General features: G+C 34.8%; 1 protein-coding gene across 7 annotated transcripts in view; it reads right to left on the bottom strand.

Annotated features, from left to right (window-relative positions):
- Nucleotides 1-25,036, bottom strand: part of LOC131804702 (trichohyalin-like) — a 292,229-nt gene that overhangs the window by 120,350 nt on the left and 146,843 nt on the right. Inside the window, exon 1 of one of the 7 annotated variants that reach the window (XM_059127774.1) lies at nucleotides 10,681-13,540. The exons of the other annotated variants lie outside the window; for them this stretch is intronic. Within the exon in view, the coding sequence (XP_058983757.1) occupies nucleotides 10,681-10,707 (27 nt within the window). The 5' untranslated portion in view covers nucleotides 10,708-13,540. Of the gene's footprint in view, nucleotides 1-10,680; nucleotides 13,541-25,036 lie in introns of those variants that run through there. 7 annotated transcript variants of the gene reach the window in all.

Raw genomic sequence — 25,036 nt, 5'->3', positions numbered from 1 at the left:
GATTTTCTGAAAATTGCATTGAAAAATGTGGCTAAAATGATCAAAAAACGGAATATCGGAAGGTACCGTTATATGGGGGCTATACGACATCGTGAACCTATGTAAACAATTTTCTTCCAGGGTGTACTCTTTTTGTGGATTTTCAGACAATTCCATTGAAAAATGTGGCTAATATGTGTTTCAAAATAACAACACCTTTTCGACAATTGAGGGAAAACACTTTGGAAAGGTCCAATGAAAGATATTTCTGGATTTTAGAAATAAACTTGGCTCCCTTTTAAAAATATATTTTTAATATTATACCGGAGAAAAGTTTGGGCTCCTATGGGAAGATCTCTTCTAGATAGTATATTCTATCGACTTGTTTTCTGATCTGTCGAAGAAGGATCAAAATCTTGGCAAAGAAGCCCTCTGGACTATGAAATCACTTATTACCAAAAAAAGAGATCTTTACTTTGTCCTGAAAAGATTTTCAGTTGACATCTCTTGTTTTATGTTGTGCGAGTTATATACCCCACAATACACAATACACAATTTCTTATTGTGGTTGTTGCTTTTTGTATTGTTTTTGTTGCTGTTATTGTTGTTCGTGTTCTTGGTCTGTAGCAATGATATGGTCGGCTGCCATAATGTCGTTCGTTGAATACGTTCTCGTTTTGGGTGTTTTTTCACAGACTATTTTTAGGAATAAAATGTGAATGTGTTGGTTGGTTGCTTCGTTGGTTTGAAAACGAACAAGCTCGCTACGGACATTGTACTCGTCATTATGTGAGTTTCAGAAGGTTTAGAAGCCTTAACCCAGCAAACAGTCTCACGCACACACACACAGATACACATTGCCTGCTTTGTATTATTTTGCCATGGGGGGCTATTATGTGTTGTTGGTGTCTCAGTTTGTATGAAAGGATATTTTGTTGTTGTTGTTGCTGTTGGTGCTTCTTATTTTGTCTGTTGAGACCAAGTATTGCCTGCAAGTATATTCATAAAACATGGGAGTGTGTGTGCGTGTCGTTGTTGTTTTTGTTGTTTAATTTTATGTTGCGTTGAAGGTTGTTAAGTGTCAATGCGTGCTTTTTTGGACAATTCACACAGAGCTAAAAATGCGGGTATGTGTTAATGTGTGTGTGTGTGAAGTTCTGAACTAAGAATGCCGACAACAACATTTCAATTCATATTCTAAGCATAGAGACGAACACACACACACACTCGCACTTACGCACAGACAACACATTGTAGATCAAAGTCTCAAAGATGTTCATCGTCATAGCAGGTTGCTTTTTATACCATCCACCACAAATTAGAGGGTTATTCAGTTTGTGATTCTGTTTGTAACTTCTTGAAATATATGCCAAATACCCCATAAAGTATGTATATTCGAGATAAGCATAAAATCCATTTATCTTTCGCTGAAAGTTACTCTAGCTTCGGGACGGAATAAAGTAGGTTTCATAAGAAAGGCTTTAGGTCTTAGTTCTTTTATTAGAAGTCTTCTGAGGCATTTTGTTAGTAGCCTTTTCAGGACCCCTCTTGGAGTACCTGTAAAGGCATTATTTAGAGATTTCGAGGATAACCCATTTGGCCATACATCAAGTTTTCACATGACGAAGGGCATTGAAATTTCAAGAGTGCCCAACATAATGTTGTTTTTACTTGTATCTGAACAGTTATTTTTTTCTTTACCTTCTCCATCTCCCCTGTTTTTTTTTTTTTGGTTTTTTTCCTCTCCTCTCCTCTCCTCTCCTCTCCTCTCCTCTCCTCTCCTCTCCTCTCCTCTCCTCTCCTCTCCTCTCTCCCCTCCCTTCCTCGTGCTTCGTATGAGTATGTTAATATTGTTTGTGGGCAATACCCATTTGCTTTGCCTTCTTGGCTTCTGGGCAACATAAGTACGTGTTTACGTGTTTTGCCTTGCATTATCTTCCATTTCATTCCGAATAACTGACTCTATGACAATGTATGTCCCTGCACGTTGTCATTGTATTATATTTCAAGTTGAGCGCCCTACACTGTTCACCCACACCCCCGCACCGGCAGAAAAAAATTAACAATGAAAAACGCCAGCAACAACAACATCCAGACCATTGACAAAAAGCTGAATATGTTTAAACATGTCTTCTCATATTTCGTTGCCATAGACATTTTTCCATACGAAAAAGGAAAAAAAGAGAGAAAACAAAATCTGTCTGTCATTACTTTAAAGTTAACATTTTTGTAGAGATTTGAGAGCTCGTGTTACTGGGGCTTCTTCCTCTGTCATCTTTACATTTTTCCTTCGTTTAAGTAATATTAAATACAAGAGTTGACTGTCAGGGCTACTTACGGTTCCAGCTATAGGCTTTCTGACTATACAAAATATTGTACAATTTTTAAGTTTTGCACCCTTCAACATTTTTTATAATTTTCGAATTAAGATTTTTTGGCTTTGAAGGGCATAATATTGATTTTTTAATAATTTATTTGAAGGAACAATCAAGTTTTTTTTTAATTTATTTGAAGGACTCTTCATTAAAATTTCTCAATTATTACAGGAAAGTCCAGCATATATGAATGTAGAGATAAAAATAGAAGACACGTGTATTGATGTTTGAAAATCACCTAGTAACCTAACTAGACGCAGGGCAGTTTCTCCCCTATTCCACATTGTAGAAATTTTCGAATTAAGATTCCTTTGAATCAGTTAATTTTATGTTCATAGTGCCCTTAGCAAAATTACTGATAACAAAAGGAGGATTATTTTGGTCGCAAATGTTAAACTTCAAAAAAGTCACTGAAGGGGTCTTTCTGATCCTTTTTTCAAAATTAAATTCAAAACTCCCTTAAAACGGTGTTGTAGCAATTTTTTGGCCGACTATATGATACCCTGCACCACTATGCATATTTAGTAGAGCTCCCGCAACAAAATAATTTATTTTAAGTGGATCATACCACCTATCAACATTTTGCTTTAGATCAGTTATAGTTTGCATGATATCACTTGGAGCAGAATTATATAAACAAATATATATATATCGGAGCCGAGTTGCAAAAATTGATTCGTACGTCCCGAAATTCTCTCCATTTGGGCCAATATTAGCCATTTTTTGCACAATGAACTTGAAATCGGATTAAGGATATATATGGGAGCTACATCCAAATCTTAGCCGTTCTTGATAAAATTTGGCAAAGGTATATTCGAGCTTTATAAGATGTCTGGTACCAAATATCATTGTTGTGAAGTGCATATTACGCATGTGAGGGACTTAAAATCCCAAATCGGATAAAACATATATATATGGGAGCTTTAGCTATATCTGAACCTATTTTCTACACATTTGATGTATTTTCTTCTAGACTTAATTCGGTCGGATGTACCAAAAATTTAGGATTTTTTGAGAAATATTGGCCATTTGGTGCAACTTTAACGCGAAATCGGATGAGGATGTATATGGGACCTATATCCAAATCTTAGCCTCTCTCGATATAATTTGGCAGATGTATTTCCGAGCTCTATAAGATGTCTGGTAGCAAATATCTTTGTTGTCGAATACAGATTACGAATTAGAGGGATTTTAATATCAAATCGGATGAAACATATATATGGGAGCTATAGCTATATCTGAATCGATTTTTGCGAATTCGATGTACTTGCTACTAGACAGAATTCGGTCGGATGTACCAAAATACAGAATTTTTGGACTGATATTGGCCATTTGGTGTACAATTAACCCTAAATCCGTTGAGTATATATATGGGAGCTGTATCTAAATTTGAACCGATTCTCACCAATTTCAATAGGGTTTGTCTTTGGAAAATTTCATTTCAAGCGGATTAAAAACTATTTTGAATTGCATTCTTTACAGCCCAGAATATTTATTGGCCAGTTAAAAATACAGGGTTGCCCATATTCGACGGACCCATCTGGCAACGCCATAACTTTTGACAGAGATGTCACATCGCTTAATGACATACCGCGTTTGAAGCGTCAGTCCAAGCAGATTTTTACCATGAACCAATACACGCCACGCGAGCGCTCTGAAATTTACATTCAGCAGAAGAAGTCAATTGTGAAAACTCAACGTGCTTTTAAAACATTAAAAAATGTGAGAAGTGCGCCTTCTAAGAACACCTTTAAGCGTTTATACGATGAAGCCCACATTGAATGGGACCGTAAATAAGCAAAATTGCCGTTTTTACGCCACTGAAAATCCTCAGGAGATTTAAGAAGTGCCTCTTCATGACGAAAAAGTCACAGTTTGGTTCGGCGTTAGTTCGAAAACGGTCATTGGGCCGTTTTTCTTCCAAAATGAAAATGGCCATGCTGTCACCATCAATCAGGAGCGTTATCGCGACATGATGACCAATTTTGTGAGCCAATTATTCGTCGAAAGCGTATGAGGCGGTTCTGAGGCAGACGGCGCTCCACAGCACACAAGTCGCATAACAATCGATTTTCTGAAGAAATTTTTTCCGGGCCGTTTGATGTCGAAAAGTGGTGATTTGGACTGGCCACCCCGTTCGCCAGATTTGACTCCGCCTGACTTCTTCTTGTGGGGATATTTGAAGTCAAAGGTTTACGTTAACAAGCCAAGGACCGTAGAAGAGCTCAAGGACAACATTCGTGAAGAAATAGCCGCTATTCCGGCCGAAATTTTGGCAAAAACGATGGAAAATGCAGCAAAAAGGGCACAATACGCCATCAAAGCCAGAGGCGCCCATTTGTGAGATATCATATTCAAAAATTGATGTAAACAAATCTACTTGGAACAAATTAAATGATTAACATTGCCAACTGCCAAATTTTTATTTTTTTCTTTGATTTTTTAAAAAAAAGCATGGGTCCGTCGAATATGGGTAAACCTGTATAGATAGAAGACACTTTATATATAGAGGTCATCGCTAGATTTCTTCGTTTATTGTAAATGAAATGACATGATTATGGGAGAACTCCTATGGAGGAATTATACACCTTCTATGTACCAAAGACACTTCATAGGTAGAAAATCTGTTAGTAAACTACTTTAGAAAGGAATAGCAGTCTTTAGAAAGAAAAAGCAATCGTTTTATAGATTTTCCATTGAAAGATGTATAACTGTGAGATCTTTCTATAAAAAGAAAGCTTATATGGCTTTTTTAATACAATAGAAAATTGACCAAAAATGATATTCTTCCAACTTAAATTCAATTCCTCGCCATAGCTGAAACCACTATATGCATAAAATTTTGTATATAAAGCTAGCTGAACCCGGTGCGCTTCGCTACCCCTTTTGATTTTATATGCATTGAAAATTTTATTGGTTGGTTAAAAAAAGACAAATTCAAAAATATAAAAAACGTTATTATTGTAATACATATATGAGTACACAAACAAATACCTCGGTCTACCAACGCGTGAATATGCCAGAAACAGCTGACCTCGAGAAAAGAAGGAATATGCCAAATTTAGTCCGCATACCCAAGGGGTTTGTCCTTGGGATTGATTAATTTTATAGCAAATGCCAAGAGTGCTGGAAATTGCAATCTTTTGAAGTTGAGTGGCATTTCTGTTGCAAATAGAGAATTCGAGGAAGCAACATACTTCCCCGTAATAATCCGTTCCTCAGTAAAATTGTTACGTCGTTTTTTACTGTTAGCCTTATACCATTGCAAAGGCTTTCTTAATAAAATTATATCCCTACTGAGCCGATTTCAATACAATTTGAAAAAAATTTACATTTACACCAAATTTCATCAAACCATCCATATTTCATTGAAATTGGAGATATATACCGTGTTTGGTGCATCAAATGTGTGAATACGGCCGAGAGTATATATATGAGAGCTATATCCAAATCTTAAGAGATTTCTAATTAATTTGTCAATGTTATTATTGTAACCACATTCCGCCAGACATACAGAATTTCATTGGAATCGAACATACATATCGTGTTTGGTGCATACCATGCATGAAATCGACAGAAATATATGTGTGGGAGATACACCCAAACCTCAACCGATTTCAATATAATTTGGCAATTTTTTTTTGTATCAAATTTCGTCTCTCTGTCCGAATTTCATTGGAATCGCACATATGTATGGTGTTGGTGCATCAAATATATGTGATCGGCCGAAAATATATATGGGAGCTATATCCAAATCTACCCAGATTTCAATATAATTTGACAAATTTATTTTCGTATCAAATCCCGTTACACATTCCAAATTTCATTGGAATCGGACATAAACATCGGGTTCGAGGCATGAAATAAACGAAATCGGTCGAAAATATATGTGGGAGCTATATCCAAATCTTTACCGATAATTTTGCAAATTTATTTTTGTACCAAATATAACCACTCAAGCCGAATTTCATTGGAATCGAACATATATCCTATTTTACTTTCAGGCGATGTTGTAGTATGCATGGAAATTTTCAGGAAAATCTGTTCAGCGGTTTTCGAGTCCATAAATTACAAACAATCATATAAACATTTTCCTCTTTTATAGATATAGAAGAAGAGGAAGAAACAATCAAATTTATACTTATTAAACCCTAAGTTATAAATTGTTGCCAAATGATGGGTTGCATCATAATTTTTCCTTTCACAAATTAACTGAAATACATTCGAAGACAATAAATTACTGCGAAATGATTATCGTCAATATAAAAAGTAAATGGCATCGTCAAAACAATATGAGTTAAAGAAAATTGGTTTCATTGTTATTTAGAAACGTAAAGAATTGCAGTACATAAAAGTAAAAACAAAAAAAAAAAAATTAATGATTTTTTCATGGAACGCACATTTTATAGATGAAACAATCAAATATTTATACAACAATCCCTGGGGTACGCATGGACATAGAATAGAGATATTCACGTTATTATATCCAATTTAATTTTTAAATAAAATAATATGGTCCATTTATTTAAGAGAAGATCGTTGGAAAAAATAGGGAAAACTCATCAATGGGGAAAATATGATGATACATTTTTATAAGCACAGTTAAATAAGGTCTTTCAAAATATTAGCCCTGTGAAGCTACTGATGTTAGCTTGAAGGTAAGGCAAAGATATGAAGCCAAAATTAATTTCAGGTTAAGTCGATGGTTTGACATAGCCCTCCTATATAGGTAAATCAGAATTAACTGTAGTTTGGAATTTTGTGTTGCTGCATATAGGAACCTTGCTCATAGGCTCTATATATCAGCACAGACCGATTTGCTTTTGATTTATTTTGTTTGAGAATTTGTCATTTTAGCTTTCAATTGATAGAAAACTTTTTGGAACAGTGTTTGGCTTGCTTGTTTGGGATACCATAGTATTTTGTTGTTGCAAAAATCGTCAGGCAAAATCCCATTATTGTTGTTTTTATAAAAAAAACTTTTTGTGAAAAATTGTCAAGATTTTATAAAGTTTTGAGATGGATTTTCTCTTAAGTAAATAAAAAATTGTTGAAACCTGACTCTATTCCCAAAAATCTTGCTATTTTTATGAAGCATTTATCGCCATAATATAAAGAATAAGAATAGTGTTAAAATCAAATTCAAGAGATGACTCCATGCCAATTTCAATAAAATGTTCGTAACCTTCTGGTTAGTCTTGACTACCATGGATTTGGACTGAATGTTTCAACAAGGAGATTTTAGCCGGTAAAATTACCATCAGATATTGCCACAAACGTTGGTGCAGAATCGTTATTCCTGGTCGAAATTTTGCAACTTTTGAATGGTTGAGTGATTGTTGAGGAATTTAAGGTCAAATTGTACATTTTTCATTTGTTCTTAAATTTTGCAATATCATGGGGGATTTTGTTAGTTTTTTAGGGTAAGGGTATTATGCCTTTGTGCATTTGTTTGTAAATGGAGAAGACCTATTGTTATTTTTGAAGATCTTCATATAATAATTTTCTGAGTCGTTTTATGCAGGTCCGTTCGTCCATACGTCTGTCCATGGATAAAATGGACAAGATGCAGGTCGCATTTATTATTCGATTGGGGTGAAATTTTTCAGAAAATATTTGTTTGGCTCAAGGACGAACCCTATTGAAATTGGTGACAATCGGTTAAAATTTAGATGTAGCTCCCATATATATTTTCAACCGATTTCGAACTAATTGTGCATCAAATGACCAATATCAGTCCAAATTACCTGAATTTTCTAGAAGCAAGTACTTAAAATTTGGTGAAAATCGGTTCAGATATAGCTATAGCTTCCATATATATGTTTCAAACGAGTTGGTGTTAAAGACCTTCACATTCGTAATATGCACCCCACAATAATGATATTTGGTATCAGATACCAGATACTGCTCGAAAATAACCCTGCAATATTTTGTCAAGATCGGTTTATATTTGGATCCCATGTATAACTTCAACCAATTTTGGGTTAATTGTGCATTAAATGGCCAATATGCGTCCAAATTCTGGTCTAGAAGCAAGTGCAATAAATTTGGTGAGAATCCGTTCAGATATGCCAAGAGTTCCTATATACATGCCTCATCCGATTTAGTGTTAAAGACCCTCACATTGGTAATATGCACCCCACCAGAATGATATTTGATTCCAGATAACATATACTGTTCGAAAATAACTCAGCCAAATTTTATCAAGATCGGTACATACTTGGATATAGCTCTGATATATATCTTCACCGATTTCAGGTTAATTTGAACCAAATATCAGTCCAAATAACCTGAATTTTGGCACATCCGTCTGGAAGTAAGCACAGAAATAGCTATAGCTCCCATGCATATGTTTCATCCGATTTGATGTTTAAGACCCTCACATTTCAAATATGCACTCCACAACAATGATATTTGGTACATGAGATTTGGAGATAGCTCTCATATATGTTCTTAATCCGATTTCATGTTTATTGTGGAAATAATGGCTAATAAAATCCGTTAAAAATTCTGCTAAAATGTTAAAAATATCGAATGTAGCCATTATTATATATCGAATGTAGCCATTATATTCGGACCTGCATAGGCAACTTATGTCATAAGCCATTTCAATATACAAATTCGAAACTTGAAAAAAAATCGGTAAATAGTGTAGCTAAAATCATCAAAATACCGAATATAGGGAGGTACCATTACCATTATATGAGGGCTATACCAAAACGTAAACCTGCAAAGACAGGTTTCTGTCATAGGCTGTAGTATCCATTACGAACTTCAAATACCAAATTTTAAACAATACCGGTGAATAATGTCGCTAAAATCGTTAAAATACCTAAAAAAGGGAAGTGCAGTTGTATGGGGGCTATACGAAGATTTGGACCCGCACTGAAAATTTTCTGTCATAGGCTGCAGCATCCATTAAGAACTTCAAATACCAAATTTGAAACAATTGCGGTGAATAATCTCGTTTGAATCTTCAAAATACCGAAAATAGGGAGTTACCATTATATGGGGGCTATACCAAAACGTGGACCTACCGGACCCATTTTCAATACCAAAAGTCCTGCTGACATAGTATACATTTGAGTTAAATTTTATCAAACTTTGATTTCCACAGACGGACGGACATCGCTAAATCGACATAGAATTTTACGAATTCTGAATTCTTAAATTAGAGCAGCTATCTAAAAATTAGCAAAATAATCAGAATAAATATATAAAATTATCAAAAACGAAACATTAGTATGACACCGGTGATATTGGAGAGGATACTATTGTTTAGCCCATTCAAGATGACCTCAATTCGGCTTTAGGTATTTTTAAAGAACTTCAACACGTAAATAAAACTTGAAATTAGCTTCGATTTTGAAATAAAAATCTTTATGTGGTACATGATCGTATTATGTTTAATTAAAAGGAATTTGAAATTTTGAAAGGCTTCTAGTAAGAAAAAAACTGGCAGCCGTTATACAACTAGCTAATTATAATAATCATAGTAGGTAATAGATTTCTAACACTTGGCTTCGAAAATAATGCAACAATAAGAGAACCCAAATAACATTGTGGCAATTATATCCGTTTAATTGCAACTTTCTTTATGTCTATCAAAGAGGTTCCTGAAAATCACAATTATATATTTTTTAAGTTTTCTTAAATGTCATTATTAAGGTAAAATTGTTTATCAATGTGTGTGTGTGTTTTCTTTATACGAATATGTATAAATGAGCCTGTCTGTCTGTTTGTGTATGTGTGTGCAATTCTGTTGTGAATGAAAATAATGATTCGATTGCTTCATTAATTTTCTACTTGCTCTGCTCTTGTGTGAGTGTTTGAATGTGTGTGTGTGTGTGTAAATATTTTTCATTTGCTTGTTAAGATTTTTTTACATAATTTATTTTGTTGTTGCTGATGCTGTCGATTTTTGTTAATGAATTTTTGTAGCTATTAAATGTTGCCGTTGTTTAGGTCGTTTGTTGTTTTTGTTTCTCTCTCTTGTTCAAGAGATAATGTCGTCGTCTGGTTTATGGATGAAAAAATAAGGATGAATCTTATTGTCGATGTCGGGTATGATGATGAACGATAAACAAAGGTGAACAACGATGAACGGATGATGAGAATGCCTCATCACCATCACCGTTGACGGTGGCAACATCATGGCGATAAAGATAGAGATTCAAGATAGAGCAATGAATAGGTTTAAAGATGCTGATTAATACGTTCCGTTCGTAAGAGATGTCATTTTAGAAAATACTCATGGCGAAGATGATGATGGTGATGTTAGTGAAGATCATGTGGTTACAAAATAGGTAACTGTTTATTCGAATACCTTATAGTAGACGTAGGCATTGTCCATAAGTTTTGTTTGCTAGGAGGGTCTAGAGTTAAAGGCTGATGTGATTAATCCTCAGTGGGGGTGGGGAGAGGTTTGGTTTATCGAAATTTATTTTTTTAATGCCGTGTATTTGTCTTTCTCTGGAAGCTGGCTCCTAGGCCCCAGTTGTGACTCTTGTAGTTATCTTCGTCGTCGTAGTAGTAGTAGTGGTTGTGGTGGTGGTTGGAGAAGTGATGGCGGTCGTGATGTGTAGTGTTTTTTTTGTTGAATAGTAGTTGTAGTGTAGAGTAGTCGTAGTAGTGACCAAATGTTTAAAGGTCACTATACAAAAGCTATACTTTCCTGCTGTTGTTGTTGTTGTTTTTTTGTTCTGTTCTATGCTTATTTTTATGTTTGCTCAGCTTATGCTCGGAGAGAACACAGTTCTTGTTCTCTTATTTCGGTTTTCTCGATATCTTATGTTGCCTGTGTGCTCGTGTGCGTAACAAACAACCACTGCGTATGAGTGCTTTTATGCTCTCTCTCTCCCTCTTTGGGCTTTGATTTTGCCAAACTTCTCTCTCCGTCGTTTCTTTGCCGTTTTTTCCTAGTTTCGTTTCGTCATTAAAGTTTGTTGCTTGTTTGCTGGCTGGCTTTCGTGTTCTGCTTATTGTTCTGTTTGGAGGTAATGTGATAGCTTCGTCTGCTCCTCTACTGCTTCACTTAATATGATGTTTCCTTGTTATTATCTTTTATGTTATTATTGTTGTTGTTGGCATTATTGCTTTATAAATTATTCACCGAATCGAAGTGAAGCGAATCTTGCGGAAAAGGGCCTCAGAATAACCCAAATGCGGGTGTATGTGTGTATTTCTTCAGTCAGTGAGCCAGCCAGTCTGTCTGCCTGCCTACTAGCCCGTCTAATGCCTTTTGTGGTTGTCCTGCTCTTGGACAACGTCTACCCCTAAAACAAAATTTCTTTAAAAATATTTAACGTGTTGTTGTTTTTTTTTTGCTTTGCTGGTTTTCCTATATTTATTGTTATTGTTTCAACGTTGACGTAGGGTTGTTGTTGTTCTTAGCTAGGCGAAAAGAGATTTTTTCGCCCCTTTTTGTAATTCGTTGTTGGTAATTTTGCTCTTTTGGTTGTTGGGTATTTTTGCTGGGGCTGTTATTGTTGGTGTTCCTGTCGACGTCGTTTCGTCGCAGTTGTCGTCTACTTGCAAATGTTTTGTTTTCTTTCTCCCGATTTCGTTGTTTTTGTCGCAGTTTTAGCTTTTGGTTTTTTTCTTGTTGGTGTTGTTGTTGGTTTCAGGCCCACCAGCCTTTGGGCTGTTTTAGTTGTGGGGTGTTGGTGGCCTGGCTTGTTTGGGGGGATATTTTAATGCTTCTGAACGTTGTCGTCGTTGTTGTTGTTGCTGTTTCTGCTGCTGTTGGAAATTATTGATTTTATATTTTCTTCTTGGTCGTCCCCGGGCTTAACAAGAAACAATCCAGGGAATTAACACTTCTCGAAGAAAACAAACACCGAGAATTAAAAAAAAAATGTTTTTCTTGTGTGTTTTGCGGTTTTACGTTGTAGAATGCTTGTAATTGCTTTTTGTTGTTGTTGTTGTGAAGGCACCAAGGTTTTCTTATGAAAAGACGCACTCACGCAAAAAAAAAATCACCGAAACTTAAGCCAAGAAATTATGTGTATATCCTTTTCAAAACAAGAATATTTGGTTTCAGATATTTTTTTCGTATTTTTTTTCGCAAATTATTGCAACCTGCACTTCCTGTGTGATAGGTGGGGAGGGAACGAAAAAACACACACAAAGAAAGCTAATACATATATTTTTTTTCCTGTGATTTTTTTTCACGCGCGTTTTTCCAACATTTTTTTTGCTACACGAGCAAAAAGGGATTTTTTTGCTTTCTCGTTGGGTTGGCTTTTGATTTCTTCTTCTGCTTTTTTTTCAAAACCAAATTATTTCTTTTTTTAATTTTTTCCTTTTGAAGAAATTTTTTTTTATTTTTCCTTCTTTCTTTTTTTCTGGTATTTTTTTTTCTTTAAATCAAACAAAAAAATTAGGAAAACGGCACTCTCGCGCGTTGCTTCGTTTTCGTGTTTCAAAACCTTTAACGTTGCTTATACAACTGGCCTAACATACGTAGCTTTTATGCTCCAAAGGCCTTCAAAAACTGCATTCCAATGCATTATGGCCGAAAAGCTTTTCGACATTTTCATTGGCCAAGAGCTTGGTGTTTTGAGGCAAAAACGGCACTCTCAAGTGCAATGCACATTAGTTGTCACATGGCGTGAAAGCTTTAGAGAGCACAGGACCAACACACATGATTCATGAGAGAGAGTGAGAGAATTCAATGTACAATTTTTGAAACACATTTGCAAGAGCAGATTGAGAGCAAGTGTGATAAAAACCATTTTACAGAGAGCAAACATCATATGTGCCTCAACATCTCATCACATGAGCCAATAACAAAGCTTTGGTCATATTTCTACATTGCTTAACATGAAAGCTTGACCCCAACAGTTTTCTGTTAACAGTTTCAAGCTTTTTATGCTGGCCACCATCTTTGACAACATTTCCTGTGAACGACAGCAAAAACAGTGTTTGTTTTCGCTGCTTTCGTCACATCACCAGTTTGCTGCAACTGCTAATGTTGTTATTATTGTTGTTCTTGCTGCTGCCATTCTTATATCCTTGTTCTCATTTAAGCACATTTAGTATTGTAGTTTATGCGGTATCTCGTTTGTGTAGATGTGTGAATGTGTTTGCATTTTTTATATGTTGTTTTTTTTTTCTCTTCTCGTTTTGCATTTTAATCGAGAAGTTTAGTAGGGACGAGAACGAACTCGTTTCTCTAGATGGACCTATATCATATGTATATACATATGTGTATATGTACATTGGTAAATATTATGTAGGCATGTGTGTGTATATATGTAATGATATTGTGTTTTCATATATTAGGATGCCAATATAGAGGTGATGCTTGAAAGATATGGGTTTCCAAAAGGGACATTCGCCTGGGGCTTGTATTTATGTTGATTAAACAAAAAATTGAAAAATACCAAAATTTTAATTTTTGAATTTTTTTTTATAGATTTTTTTCAAAACTAATCAATAATTTGAAAAATATACAGCAGTCATGGGTTTTATGTTGGCATTCACTTTCCAATCGATGTTTCTTTTGATAAGTGAGTAATTTTCAATAGACATTTTTTAAAATACGCCTATACTATATGAAAAAAGTCTCAGTTAAATAAAAAAATACATAAATTCATTGACTTGTGCTTGTAAAGTCAAGGTATATTTCGACCAAATGGAAGCTATTCTGATTTTAGAATATTAAAACACAGTCTTGTCGACTGGAAATTCTGGAAAGGATTTTAAGCACACCTATTTCTTTTAATATGCTGGCTTGACTTATTTTTAATATTTCTTAATTGAGAGTCGTTTTTAAGACTCATTGCATAGTGAATATAAAGATCCACGATGGTGGACAATTAAGATAACAATATTATATGTAAACCCGTAAGGGAAGGTCAAAAGTAGGGCAGTGCTCATAGTACCAACTATTAACCTTATTTTAATGTCTATCATTGCTTTAGAATAGTCACAATTTGGGAACTGTATCCAACTGTGAATCGATTTTCAACAAATTTGACGGAGGCCATTGTACATCTAGTACCAAATAACATTCCTTATAGTGCATGATATGACTTCGATAAGAATTATATTATAACAGTAAGGAAAAGTCAAAAGTCGGGCGGGCCGACTTTATGTTACCCTACACCACTATGCATATTTAGTAGAGCTCCCGTAACAAAATAATTTATTTGAAGAAGATCATACCAACATTTGGCTTTAGAGCAGTTATAGTTTGTTTTCAAAGGGAACTAATATAGGCAGAGAGAACTAATAATATAATACATATAGGCGGCATATCCAATTCTGAACCGATTTTCACTAAATTTGATGGAGACATTTTAATCTTTTATATCAAATAACATTGCTATAGAGTGTATGATATCACTTCGAGAAGGCGAGTTCCACAAAACGGAAACGTACATCCCGAAATTCACTCCATTTGGGCTGATATTAGCCATTATTTGCACAATAAACCTGAAATCGGATGAGGGATATATATGGGAGCTATATCCAAATCTGATCCAATCTTGATAAAATTTGGCAAAGTTATTTCGGAGCTCTATAAGATATCTGGTACCAAATATCATTGTTGTCGAATGCATATTACGAATGTGAGGGACTTAAAAACCAAATCGAATGAAACATATATGTGGGAGCTATAGCTATATCTGAACCGATTTTCACCAAGTTTGATGTACTTGCTGATAGAGTTGGCTTATATTGGCTATTTGGTGCACAAATAACCCGAAATCGTTTGAAGATATATATGGGAGCTATATTTGACAGAGGTATTTTCGAGCTGTATCTGATGTCCTGATGTGTCAAATATCCTCATTGTGAAGTGCATGAAACATATATGTGGGAGCTATAGCTATATCTGAACGGATTTTAACAAAAATTTAAGTACTTGTTTCTAGGATGAATTGGGTCGGAGGTGCTGAAATGCATGTCATTTCGACTAATATTGGCCATTTGGTACACAAATAATCCTAATATCGGATAAAGATATTTACGTGAGCTATATCAAAATTTGAACCGATTCCCACCACATTGTATAGGGTTCGTCTTTGGGCCAAACAAATATTGTTTGAAAAATTTCATCTCAATCGGCTAATAATTGGGACCTGCATTTTGTGATCAGGGTGGGATTCTTTGAAGATTCCCAAAAATAACTGTGATTCTATCTCGCTTCCTTGTCCATGTTACAAGCAAATGCACAAAGACATAATAGCCTTAATACTACACATAGGCCTTCGTGTTGTATCTTTATTACTTCTGGAAGGAAAATTGATTTAAGCGGTTTTACTGTCTCTCTTGAAAAGTTCTCAACCAGGACAAGGCAGAGAATGTCACAATTATTTTCTGTTAGTGTTTCTTTTTTTTAATATAAACAAATTTAAAAGTATCAGTCGGTTTTGCGACGTGCCAGGTTTGGAGTACTTCCTTCACTTTATATGAGATATGTGGTAATTTATACAAATGTTGTTTTATAAAAACAGCAATAATGGGATTAAGCCTGACGATTTTTGCAACAACAAAATTTATAAAAAATGTGCGACCGAAGTATTCCATTTTACTTCATACTTTATCTAACGCATCTAAAAATATTCTGCAAGAATATCGAACATTTATATCCAATATTATGCGAAATCATAAATTCAGATAAAATGCATATTCATCTCAGGTTTCTGGTTAAGAGAAATATTTTGATATTACAAGTTGTAAAGAATCACTGACCTGTTTCGCAAGTTATGACAGATAAAAGTACTGAAAATTATGACCCTTTGTGGGTGAGGTATCAGAAGGGGTTCGCAGATATATGTCATTTGGACAACAGATCTTGTGTTAGCAAAAATGATGTTATGTGTGAAATTTAAAGAGAGTTGAGTTTTTCAAAATCTTGAACCCAATGTGAGGAAGATATCGATTCGATCCCCACCATCTTTATAACAGATCTAGTTTTGAGAGAAATATTGGAATGTGTCAAGTATGAATGGAATCGGATGTTAATTCCGCGTTTCATGAGCTTCACGAGCATTCAAAATGTTGACCCATTGTGGATAGGTACCAGAAGGAAATGGACCGATATATACCATCTTCACAGCAGATCTTGTGTTAGTAGAAATAATGGGGTGTGTAAAATATGAAGATAACCGGATGCTTATTTCGGATTATATCATCGCTTTGTTTATTCAAAATTGTTACCTTTTGTGAGGGAAGTACCAGAATAAATGGTCCGACCTCTTCTATCTTGTGTTGCTAAAAATATTGAGATGTGTAAACTCTGAATGGAATCGGATGTTAAATTCGTGTTTTATGAGCTTCGTGAATATTCTGAATGTTGATCCTTTGTGAGGGAGGTACCAGAACGACTCGACCAATATATTCTATCTTCACACCAAACGGTGGTTTAATAAAAATATTGTAATGTGCGTAATTTGAAGACAATCGGACTCTTGCATAACATTATTCAAAATGTTGACCCTTTGTGGGGGAGGTACTTGATGGAGTGCACCGATATTATCCATTTTTGCACCTGACCTAGCACTGAGGCAAATATTAGGATTTGCAGTGGTGGAGAAAAATAGGATTCTCGTTTCTCTTTCGGTGCAGACAATTATTTTCTTGGAAAATGTTGACATTTTGTGGGAGGGGGGGGTTGCATTGGAAGGAGTGGACCGCTATTGCCCATCTCCGAACTCGATCTAAGTTTGACAATAATATTACGATGTACCAAGTTTGGACTACATCGGATACGGACGGTCGACAGACGGACGGACATCGCTATATCGACTCCAATGTCCTGAAACGGATTTGCTTTGAAAAGACCTAGGGTCTATAACCGTTATATCGGTTATATCTAGGGTCTATAACTCGTTATCTTTAGCTTTATGGCTGGGTGTATAAAGATACATGTCTACAATTTAAAGTTTTACAATTAAGCAAATAATTTCTAAATATTGTAGTTATATCTATGAACTTCAGTATTTCTAACGTTGTATTCTTTAAAATATCGCAAATATTATCAATTTTTGTGTTTCACATTCATTAATAAATAAAGTTAATTTGGAAAGCCCAAAGTTTCATCTATCAGTTTTTTTTAGTTTTTTAAAACTGCTTTGTATTTTATTAAATTTAAAATGGTTTTTTAAAAATCAGGTCATTGTACTTTGTTCTGGAGAGCACATATTTGATTATTGATGACTTGTTGTGGTATCGTGTGGTGAATGGTATATTCTCCATAAATTTCTGCTTATACGCACCACATTATTCTTCCATTTTTTTTGTTGTTTCCGTTCAGGGTGGCGTATGCACAACGAGAGTGCTATAAATAGCGTATACGCCACATTGTATAATTCCGTTTGTTTTGGCAACAGTTTTGATATCTCTAATTGTTTTTGTATTATTATTATTACTATTTGCCTTATATAGTTCATTGGCATCGATTCAGAAGAATGTGTGTTTCTTTAAAAATTTTTAAAATTTATGACTTTGCAGACAATGATTTTTATTTTATTTGGGGCATTTTGTGGCAATAGTTTCCTTTTCATATAAGAAATTATATTAATGTACACAGAATAATGAAAACTGACATTCTAAAGAATGTTTAACTATTATGGTGATAACGATAGAAATGATGGTTTTTTTCAGTCTTATTTTAAAGCTTCAAATGGTTAATTGTAATATTAAACAGGAATAATATATCGTGCACATTTTAAGGATATTTCTTTTTTGATTTTAACCCCATATTTATTGTGTGCTGTAGCTGGTTCCGAAAATGTTTTCCAAATCACTGGCAAATAGTTGCATGTAGTTGTTCTGTCTTTAAAGCAATGTGAAACATTTCTATATCACACTGCTGACGTCATCACTAATGACATATTATCTCAGTTTGTTGCTTGTTTATTGTTCATAAAAATGCCTTTCTCCGTTTGGCATTTCCATGGCATAGAACTATTTTCAACAAGCCCATTTCAGCAGCATTCTTTTGGTCTACATTGAAGACTTAAATAGCACGATTTCATTGACAATATTTCTGTTAGAGATGAAATCTCAACTTGATGATGCAAGTTTATGTATTGTTTGCTTTTGTTGTTATTTTTGACTGACCAACAGAATTTTTTTTTTTTTTTTTTTTTTTTTTTTTTTTTTGGGAGGATGACACAAAAATTGAAATGCGGCCAATGGAAAGAAAAAGAAAATGTGGGTGAAGTTAGACGTTTAAATAGTATTCAGCCTAGATAGATTAGGAAAACGGTTGCAGTTTTTGTGACATAAGAAGTTTACCTGATGTTTTTTTTTACTCTGCGGGAAAACGAGAATGGAAAGTGAAAAAAAAAAAAACACAATGCGACAAAATGTATTGTTTTCAATAATTTCGGGGAAAATCCAGCAGATTGTGAAAGTAGAGCTACAAACAGAAGACACGTGTAACGGCATTTTGAAAGATTGCATCGATAAGTAAACAAAAAAGAGAGGAAAGTTCCCCCCCCCCCCCCCCCATCCACACGTTGGGAATTTTTCGGATAAAGTTTCCACGGATATTTTTTGTTTATAATTTTAACCTTCAACAAATTTGAATAGTTTGGTATTAATTTTAAATTTGACTAAAAAAGAAAAAAATATATTTTTCATAAAATTCTACTATATACTACTATAGGATCTGGAAGACGTCAAGAGTGTATGGTCAAAACCTTGGGTATTGTCAAAGCTTTATAAGGGCCCTAACAATGTTTTACCTGGAAATTTTCACAACCCATTTTTATACCCTACGCCACATAGTAGTAGTGGAGAAGGACGCGAGATAAAATCTTGTAGAATTTATTATCCGATTGAAATGAAAATTTGCAAACAATATTTGTTTGGCCCAAGGACGAACCCTATTGAAATTGGTCATAATCGGATTAGATTTTGATATAGCTCCCATATATCTACAACCGATTTCGTGTTAATTGTGCTCCAAGTGGTCAATATAAGTCCTAGTGACCTGAATTTTGTTACATCCCATCGATTTCAGTCTAAAAGCAGCTAAACCAAATTTGGAGAAAATCGGTTCAGATATAGCTATAGCTCTCACATAGATGTTTCATCCGATTTGGGATTTTAAGTCCCTCTCATGAGTAATATGCACTGCACAAAAATGATATTTGGTACCGAACATTAGATACTGTTCAAAAATACCACTGTCAAATTTTATTGAGATCGGTTCAGATTAGGATATAGCTTCCATGTATATATTTATCCGATATCAGGTTTATTGTGCACCAAATGACCAATATCCGCCAAAATCGACTGAATTTTGGCAATTACGACTGAATTCATCCTAGAAATCAATACTTCAAATTTGATGTAAATCAATTCAGATAAAGCTATAGCTCCCATATATATGTTTTATACGATTTGGGGTTTAAATTCCCTCACACGGGTAATATGCATTCCACAACAATGGTCTTTGGTACCAGATATCAGATACAGCACTGAAATAAGTGTATCAAATTTTGTCAGGATCAGTTCAGATAGGGATATAGCTTCAATATATATCTTCAACAGATTTAGGGTTAATTGTGCACCAAATAGCCAATATAAGTTTTAATGACCTGAATTTTGATACATCTGACCGAATGGAGAAATTCAGATATAGCTCTCGCTCCCATATATATGTTTCATACGATTTGATTTTAACTCCCTCGTAATATGCATTCGACAACAATGATTTTTGGTACCAGATATGTTATAGAGTTCGGAAATACCTTTGCCAAATTTCATCAAGATCGGTTCTGATTTGGATATATGTCCCACATATATCTTCAACCGGGTTTTTGTTAATTGTGCACCAAATGACCAATATAAGTCCTAGTGACCTGAAATTTGATACATCCGACCGAATTTAGTCTAGAAACAAGTACATCAAATTTGGAGAAATTCGGTTCAGATATAGCTATCGCTGCCATATATATGTTTCATACGATTTGATTTTAAGTCCCTCGTAATATGCATTCGACAACAATGATTTTTGGTACCAGATATGTTATAGAGCTCGGAAATACCTTTGCCAAATTTCATCAAGATCGGTTCTGATTTGGATATATGTCCCACATATATCTTCAACCGGGTTTTTGTGTTAATTGTGCACCAAATGACCAATATCAATCCAAAAGTCCTGAATTTTGATACATCCGACAGAATTTAGTTTAGAAGCAAGCACAACGAATTCAGAGAAAATCGGTTCAGATATATCCATAGCTCCCATATATATGTATGTTTCATCCGACTTGGTGTTTAAGTCCCCCACATTCGTAATACATATGCATTCGACTGCAATGATATTTGGTACAGATATCTTATAAAGCCCGGAAATATTTTTGCCAAATTTGATCGAGAATGGCTAATATTTGGATATAGTTCCCATGTATATCCTTAATCGGATTTCAAGTTTATTGTGCATATAATGACTAACATAAACCCAAATGGAATGAATTTTGGGACGTACATTTCCATTTTCTGCAACTCGGCTCCGATATATATTTCTTTTTATATAATCCTCCGCTAAGTGATATCATGCACTCTATTGGAAACTATAACTGCTCTAAAGTCATTCCAATTGTAAAATATTTCGTACTTTTAAGTACTTTCCGTATACTTTTAGTAAAAATCTCCAAAATTTATTCTCGTGCATCTATTTGAACTCTTTCCTTTTAATATGAAGTTTCACGATTGTAGCTTCAGGCGATTTGTTTTTATCTTTATGATCGCATTAGAAGGGTTCGAAAAGTCTTTTTTAATTGATCAAAAATTCATAAAAAAAGGTACCTGAAAACCTTGGAAAGAATATACATCAGAAACAAGTAAAAAAGCAGCTAAGTTCGACCGGGCCGAATTTTTAATACCCTCCACCATTTGGAAGAAACTTGAAAAATTAAAAAAAAATCCGGAAACTACCACTTAAATGAAAACCGTTATATGGGGAAAATACGAAAGCGTGAACCTGCATTCGATTTTTTTTTAGATTGTCTTCGAATTTTACGATGATTCGGAATATATATACTTTGTAGGGTCTATTATAAATATTTCGAGGAGTTACAAACGGCATGACAAAGCTAATATACCCTAAGTAGAATGGTGGGAGGTTTAAAAAATCCAAAAATATTGTAGGGAACACTTAAGCATTACACCGACGATATGTTGCATGGAAAAAGCATCACTATGATAAGACGTGGCTACGAAATGGCGCCTTTTTCCATTGGCGCTTTTCTCCGTTTATGCCCAGAATTACAGCAAAGCTTAACAATGCACACCCTGTAGTGTCCATTGGACCTAACCTAATTGGAACAGATTGGTGAAAGTCTTTTTGGATTTTTTTTTGCTTTTCGTTAAGCAAAGCACTACCATTCATTGAGTTAATTTGGAGATTTGCAATGATTTTTACGCTTAAAAAGAGCCACAGCAGTCACCCAGTTCTTAGCAGCAAATGATGACAGCATCATGACAGGCGTCGTATTCAAAAAAAAAAAAAAAAAAAAAAACAAGTTTCCTTGAACTCTCGTAAAAGCAGCAAGAGGAAGACAGTGATGGGTGTTGTAGGGCAGGCCAAAATGAATGAACGAAACGAAAAAGTCGCAATGAAAATCGGAGCAACATTTAAACGACGACAAATACAGTTGGCATCCCTGATTTTTTCTTTCTTTTTCCATTTTTTTTTTTTTTGGTACAAGTTGAATTTTGACATCGTCTTTCTCTTAGCTACAAACACAAAAACAGGCACACACATACACACACTGTAACATACTGATAAACTTTGTTAAAAAACAAAACTAGTACACCGAGTACTAGTTTGGCAAATCTTATGCCAACTTTGAATATGTGTGTGTGCATGTGTGTCCCGTTGTGTGTGTGTGTGCGCGCGCCAGAGTCTGTGTGGTTATGGTTGGGTATTATAAAATCCTTTTAGGATTGACTTTTATTTAATGTGTACAAGGATTACAGCAACGAGTTTATAAATGTATAAGTGTGAAGTACTTTAAATGAATGTTTGTCGCACACAAACACACACTCACATGTATTCTTCACTACTACAACAGCAGTGTTTGGCATTATTGTGTCTCAGATTTTTTTGTATTTTTCTCTGCTACTATTTTTGAAATATCTCACATATTTTCTGTTGCTGTTGTTGTTGTTGTTATGACCCGTTTTATTGGGTTAATTAAAGTTTATTTTTCTAAAATTAAATTGTTAATACTGACAATAACTCAAATAACAACAATAACAGCTAAAGACAATAGCTGTCTTCTACGTTAAACAAAGGCAGTGGCATCAGCAGCATCTGTGTTGTGTCTCAGGAAAATAGTTTAAAATAAGAAGATGGCAGAAGAGAGGCAGAAGAGCCCGAGTAAACACGCCCAAGATGTGATGGCATTTAAAAAAAAGGAAGAAGAATTCCCACGTCTTTTGTTCTATTCGGCGAATTTCTTCCCCTACTAAATGTAACAAATTATTTATAAGACTATCTGTTAAGGGCCATATGATCGTCGTAATAACAACAGAGGTTGAATATACACACACACATTCGATTATGCTCCCAGAGTGGGCCATAAAACACACACGTGTATATTGTCCAGGCAACAAGGTAAGTAAGGTTTTTAATATTGTTACAAATGGGCAGTGGAATACAGTAGCTAAGACTGTTTAAAATGGATGAATCTAGTTTTATTTTAAGAAACCATTATATAGAATTTAAGAGGAACTAGTCTTTATAGGTCATATATAAAGTTTCGTCAATAACACAGTGCAACACAAAAAAAGTAAAAAAAAACCGAACTCTGTATCCTCCACAATGTGGAATTTAAATTTGGAAATTTTCAAAAAAATAAAATCCGTTTAAAATTCTGTTAAAATCTTAAAAATACCCTACATAGCCATTATATTGTGGTCTATAGGAAAACATGGACCTGCATAGGTAACCTGTGTCATAAGCCATGACAATATTCAAAAACGAAACTTGAAAAAAAAAATCCCGTGAATATTGTAGCTAAAATCATCAAAATATAGAAAATAGGGAGGTACCGTTATATCGGGGTTATACGAAGAACTGGACCTGCATAAACAATTTTTTTTATCACAGGCTGTAATACCTATTATAAAATTCAAATGCGAAATTTCAAACAATTTCGAATATTGTAGCTAAAATCGTCCAAATACCGAAATTGGCAGGACCTAGAGAGACAATTTTCTGTCATAGACTGTAGTTCTCATTACGAACTCTAAATACGAAATTTGAAACAACTCCGGTGAATAATGTTCCTACAATCGTCAAAATATCATGTATCGGGGGGTACCGTTGTATCGTGGACCCATATAGACATTTTTATTCCAGTCGGTAGAATGCTTAGAACGGAAATATCCATTGAAAATATAGCTAAAATCATCAAAATACCGAATATCGGGGGGTACCGTTGTATGGGGGCTATATGATATCGTGGACCGGTATGGCCCATCCTCGAACTTGACTTGCCTGCAGACGAAACACTGATCTATGCAAAATTACCGTTATTCGTTTTGACTCTAGCGTTATTACCGACGGACAGAGGGACAGGGCTAAATCGTCTTAGAATTTTACGCTGATCCAAAATATATATATGTACTTTGTTAGGTCCAAAATTATAATTTCGATGAGATACAAACGGAAATAATATACCCTCCATACTATGTATGGTAGAGGGTATAAAAAACGGTGTGTATATTTCTATACCCTCAACTATACGGCTAGGTATATAGAGGGTGTATATAATTTAATACGGCCAAAACGTGCCGCATCGAAAAAACGTTTTTAGACCCTAGGTCTCTTTGGACCAAACCCGTTTTAGGACATTTGAAGTCGATGTGTCCCTCTGTTTGTCTGACTGACTGGTGCGCACGATAACTCTCGAAACGAGCATTCGATTTGGTCCAAACTTGTTTCATCGTAATATTTTTGTAAAACTTAGCTCGAGTTCGGAGATAAGCAATATCGGTCCACTTCTTCAGGTACCTCCCCCACAAAAAGTCAAAGTTTTCAGGAATATATATTTTCTGCACAGAAAGTGCTTTGCAAATCCTAATATTTGCGTCAGTCCTATGTCAGGTGCAGAAAGGATAAAAATTGTAAATAATTACAACTACAGTTCACGAAGCTCATAACATCCAATTCCATTCAGACTTGGTACATCTCAATATTTCTGTCAACACAAGATCTGTTACAAATGATGGTAAATATCGGACAATCCCTTCTGGTACCTCCCCCACAAAGAGTCAAAATTTTGAATAACCAAAACGATTATAAAATCCGAAATAAGCATAAAATCATGAAGCTTACAAAACGCGAAATTAACATCCGATTCCATTCAGACTTGGCATATTTCAATATTTTCATCAGTACAAGATTTGTAGCAAAGTTTTTGAGATCGGACAATTTCTTCTGGTGCCTCTCCCACAAAGAGTCAACGTTTTGAATAACCAAAACGATTATAAAATCATGAAGCTTAAAAACGCGAAATTAACATCCGATTCCATTCAGACTTGGCATATTTCAATATTTTCATGAGATATGTTACAAAGATTGTAGAGATCGGACAATCCCTTCTGGTACCTTCCCCACAAAGAGTCAAACTTTTGAATAACCAAAACGATTATAAAATCCGAAATAAGCATTCGGTTCTCTTCACATTTCACAAATCCTATTA

Source organism: Musca domestica, unplaced genomic scaffold, assembly GCF_030504385.1.
Source record: "Musca domestica strain aabys unplaced genomic scaffold, Musca_domestica.polishedcontigs.V.1.1 48, whole genome shotgun sequence".
Classification (NCBI taxonomy): Eukaryota; Metazoa; Arthropoda; class Insecta; order Diptera; family Muscidae; genus Musca; species Musca domestica.
This window is presented reverse-complemented; position numbering and strand designations above follow the sequence as displayed.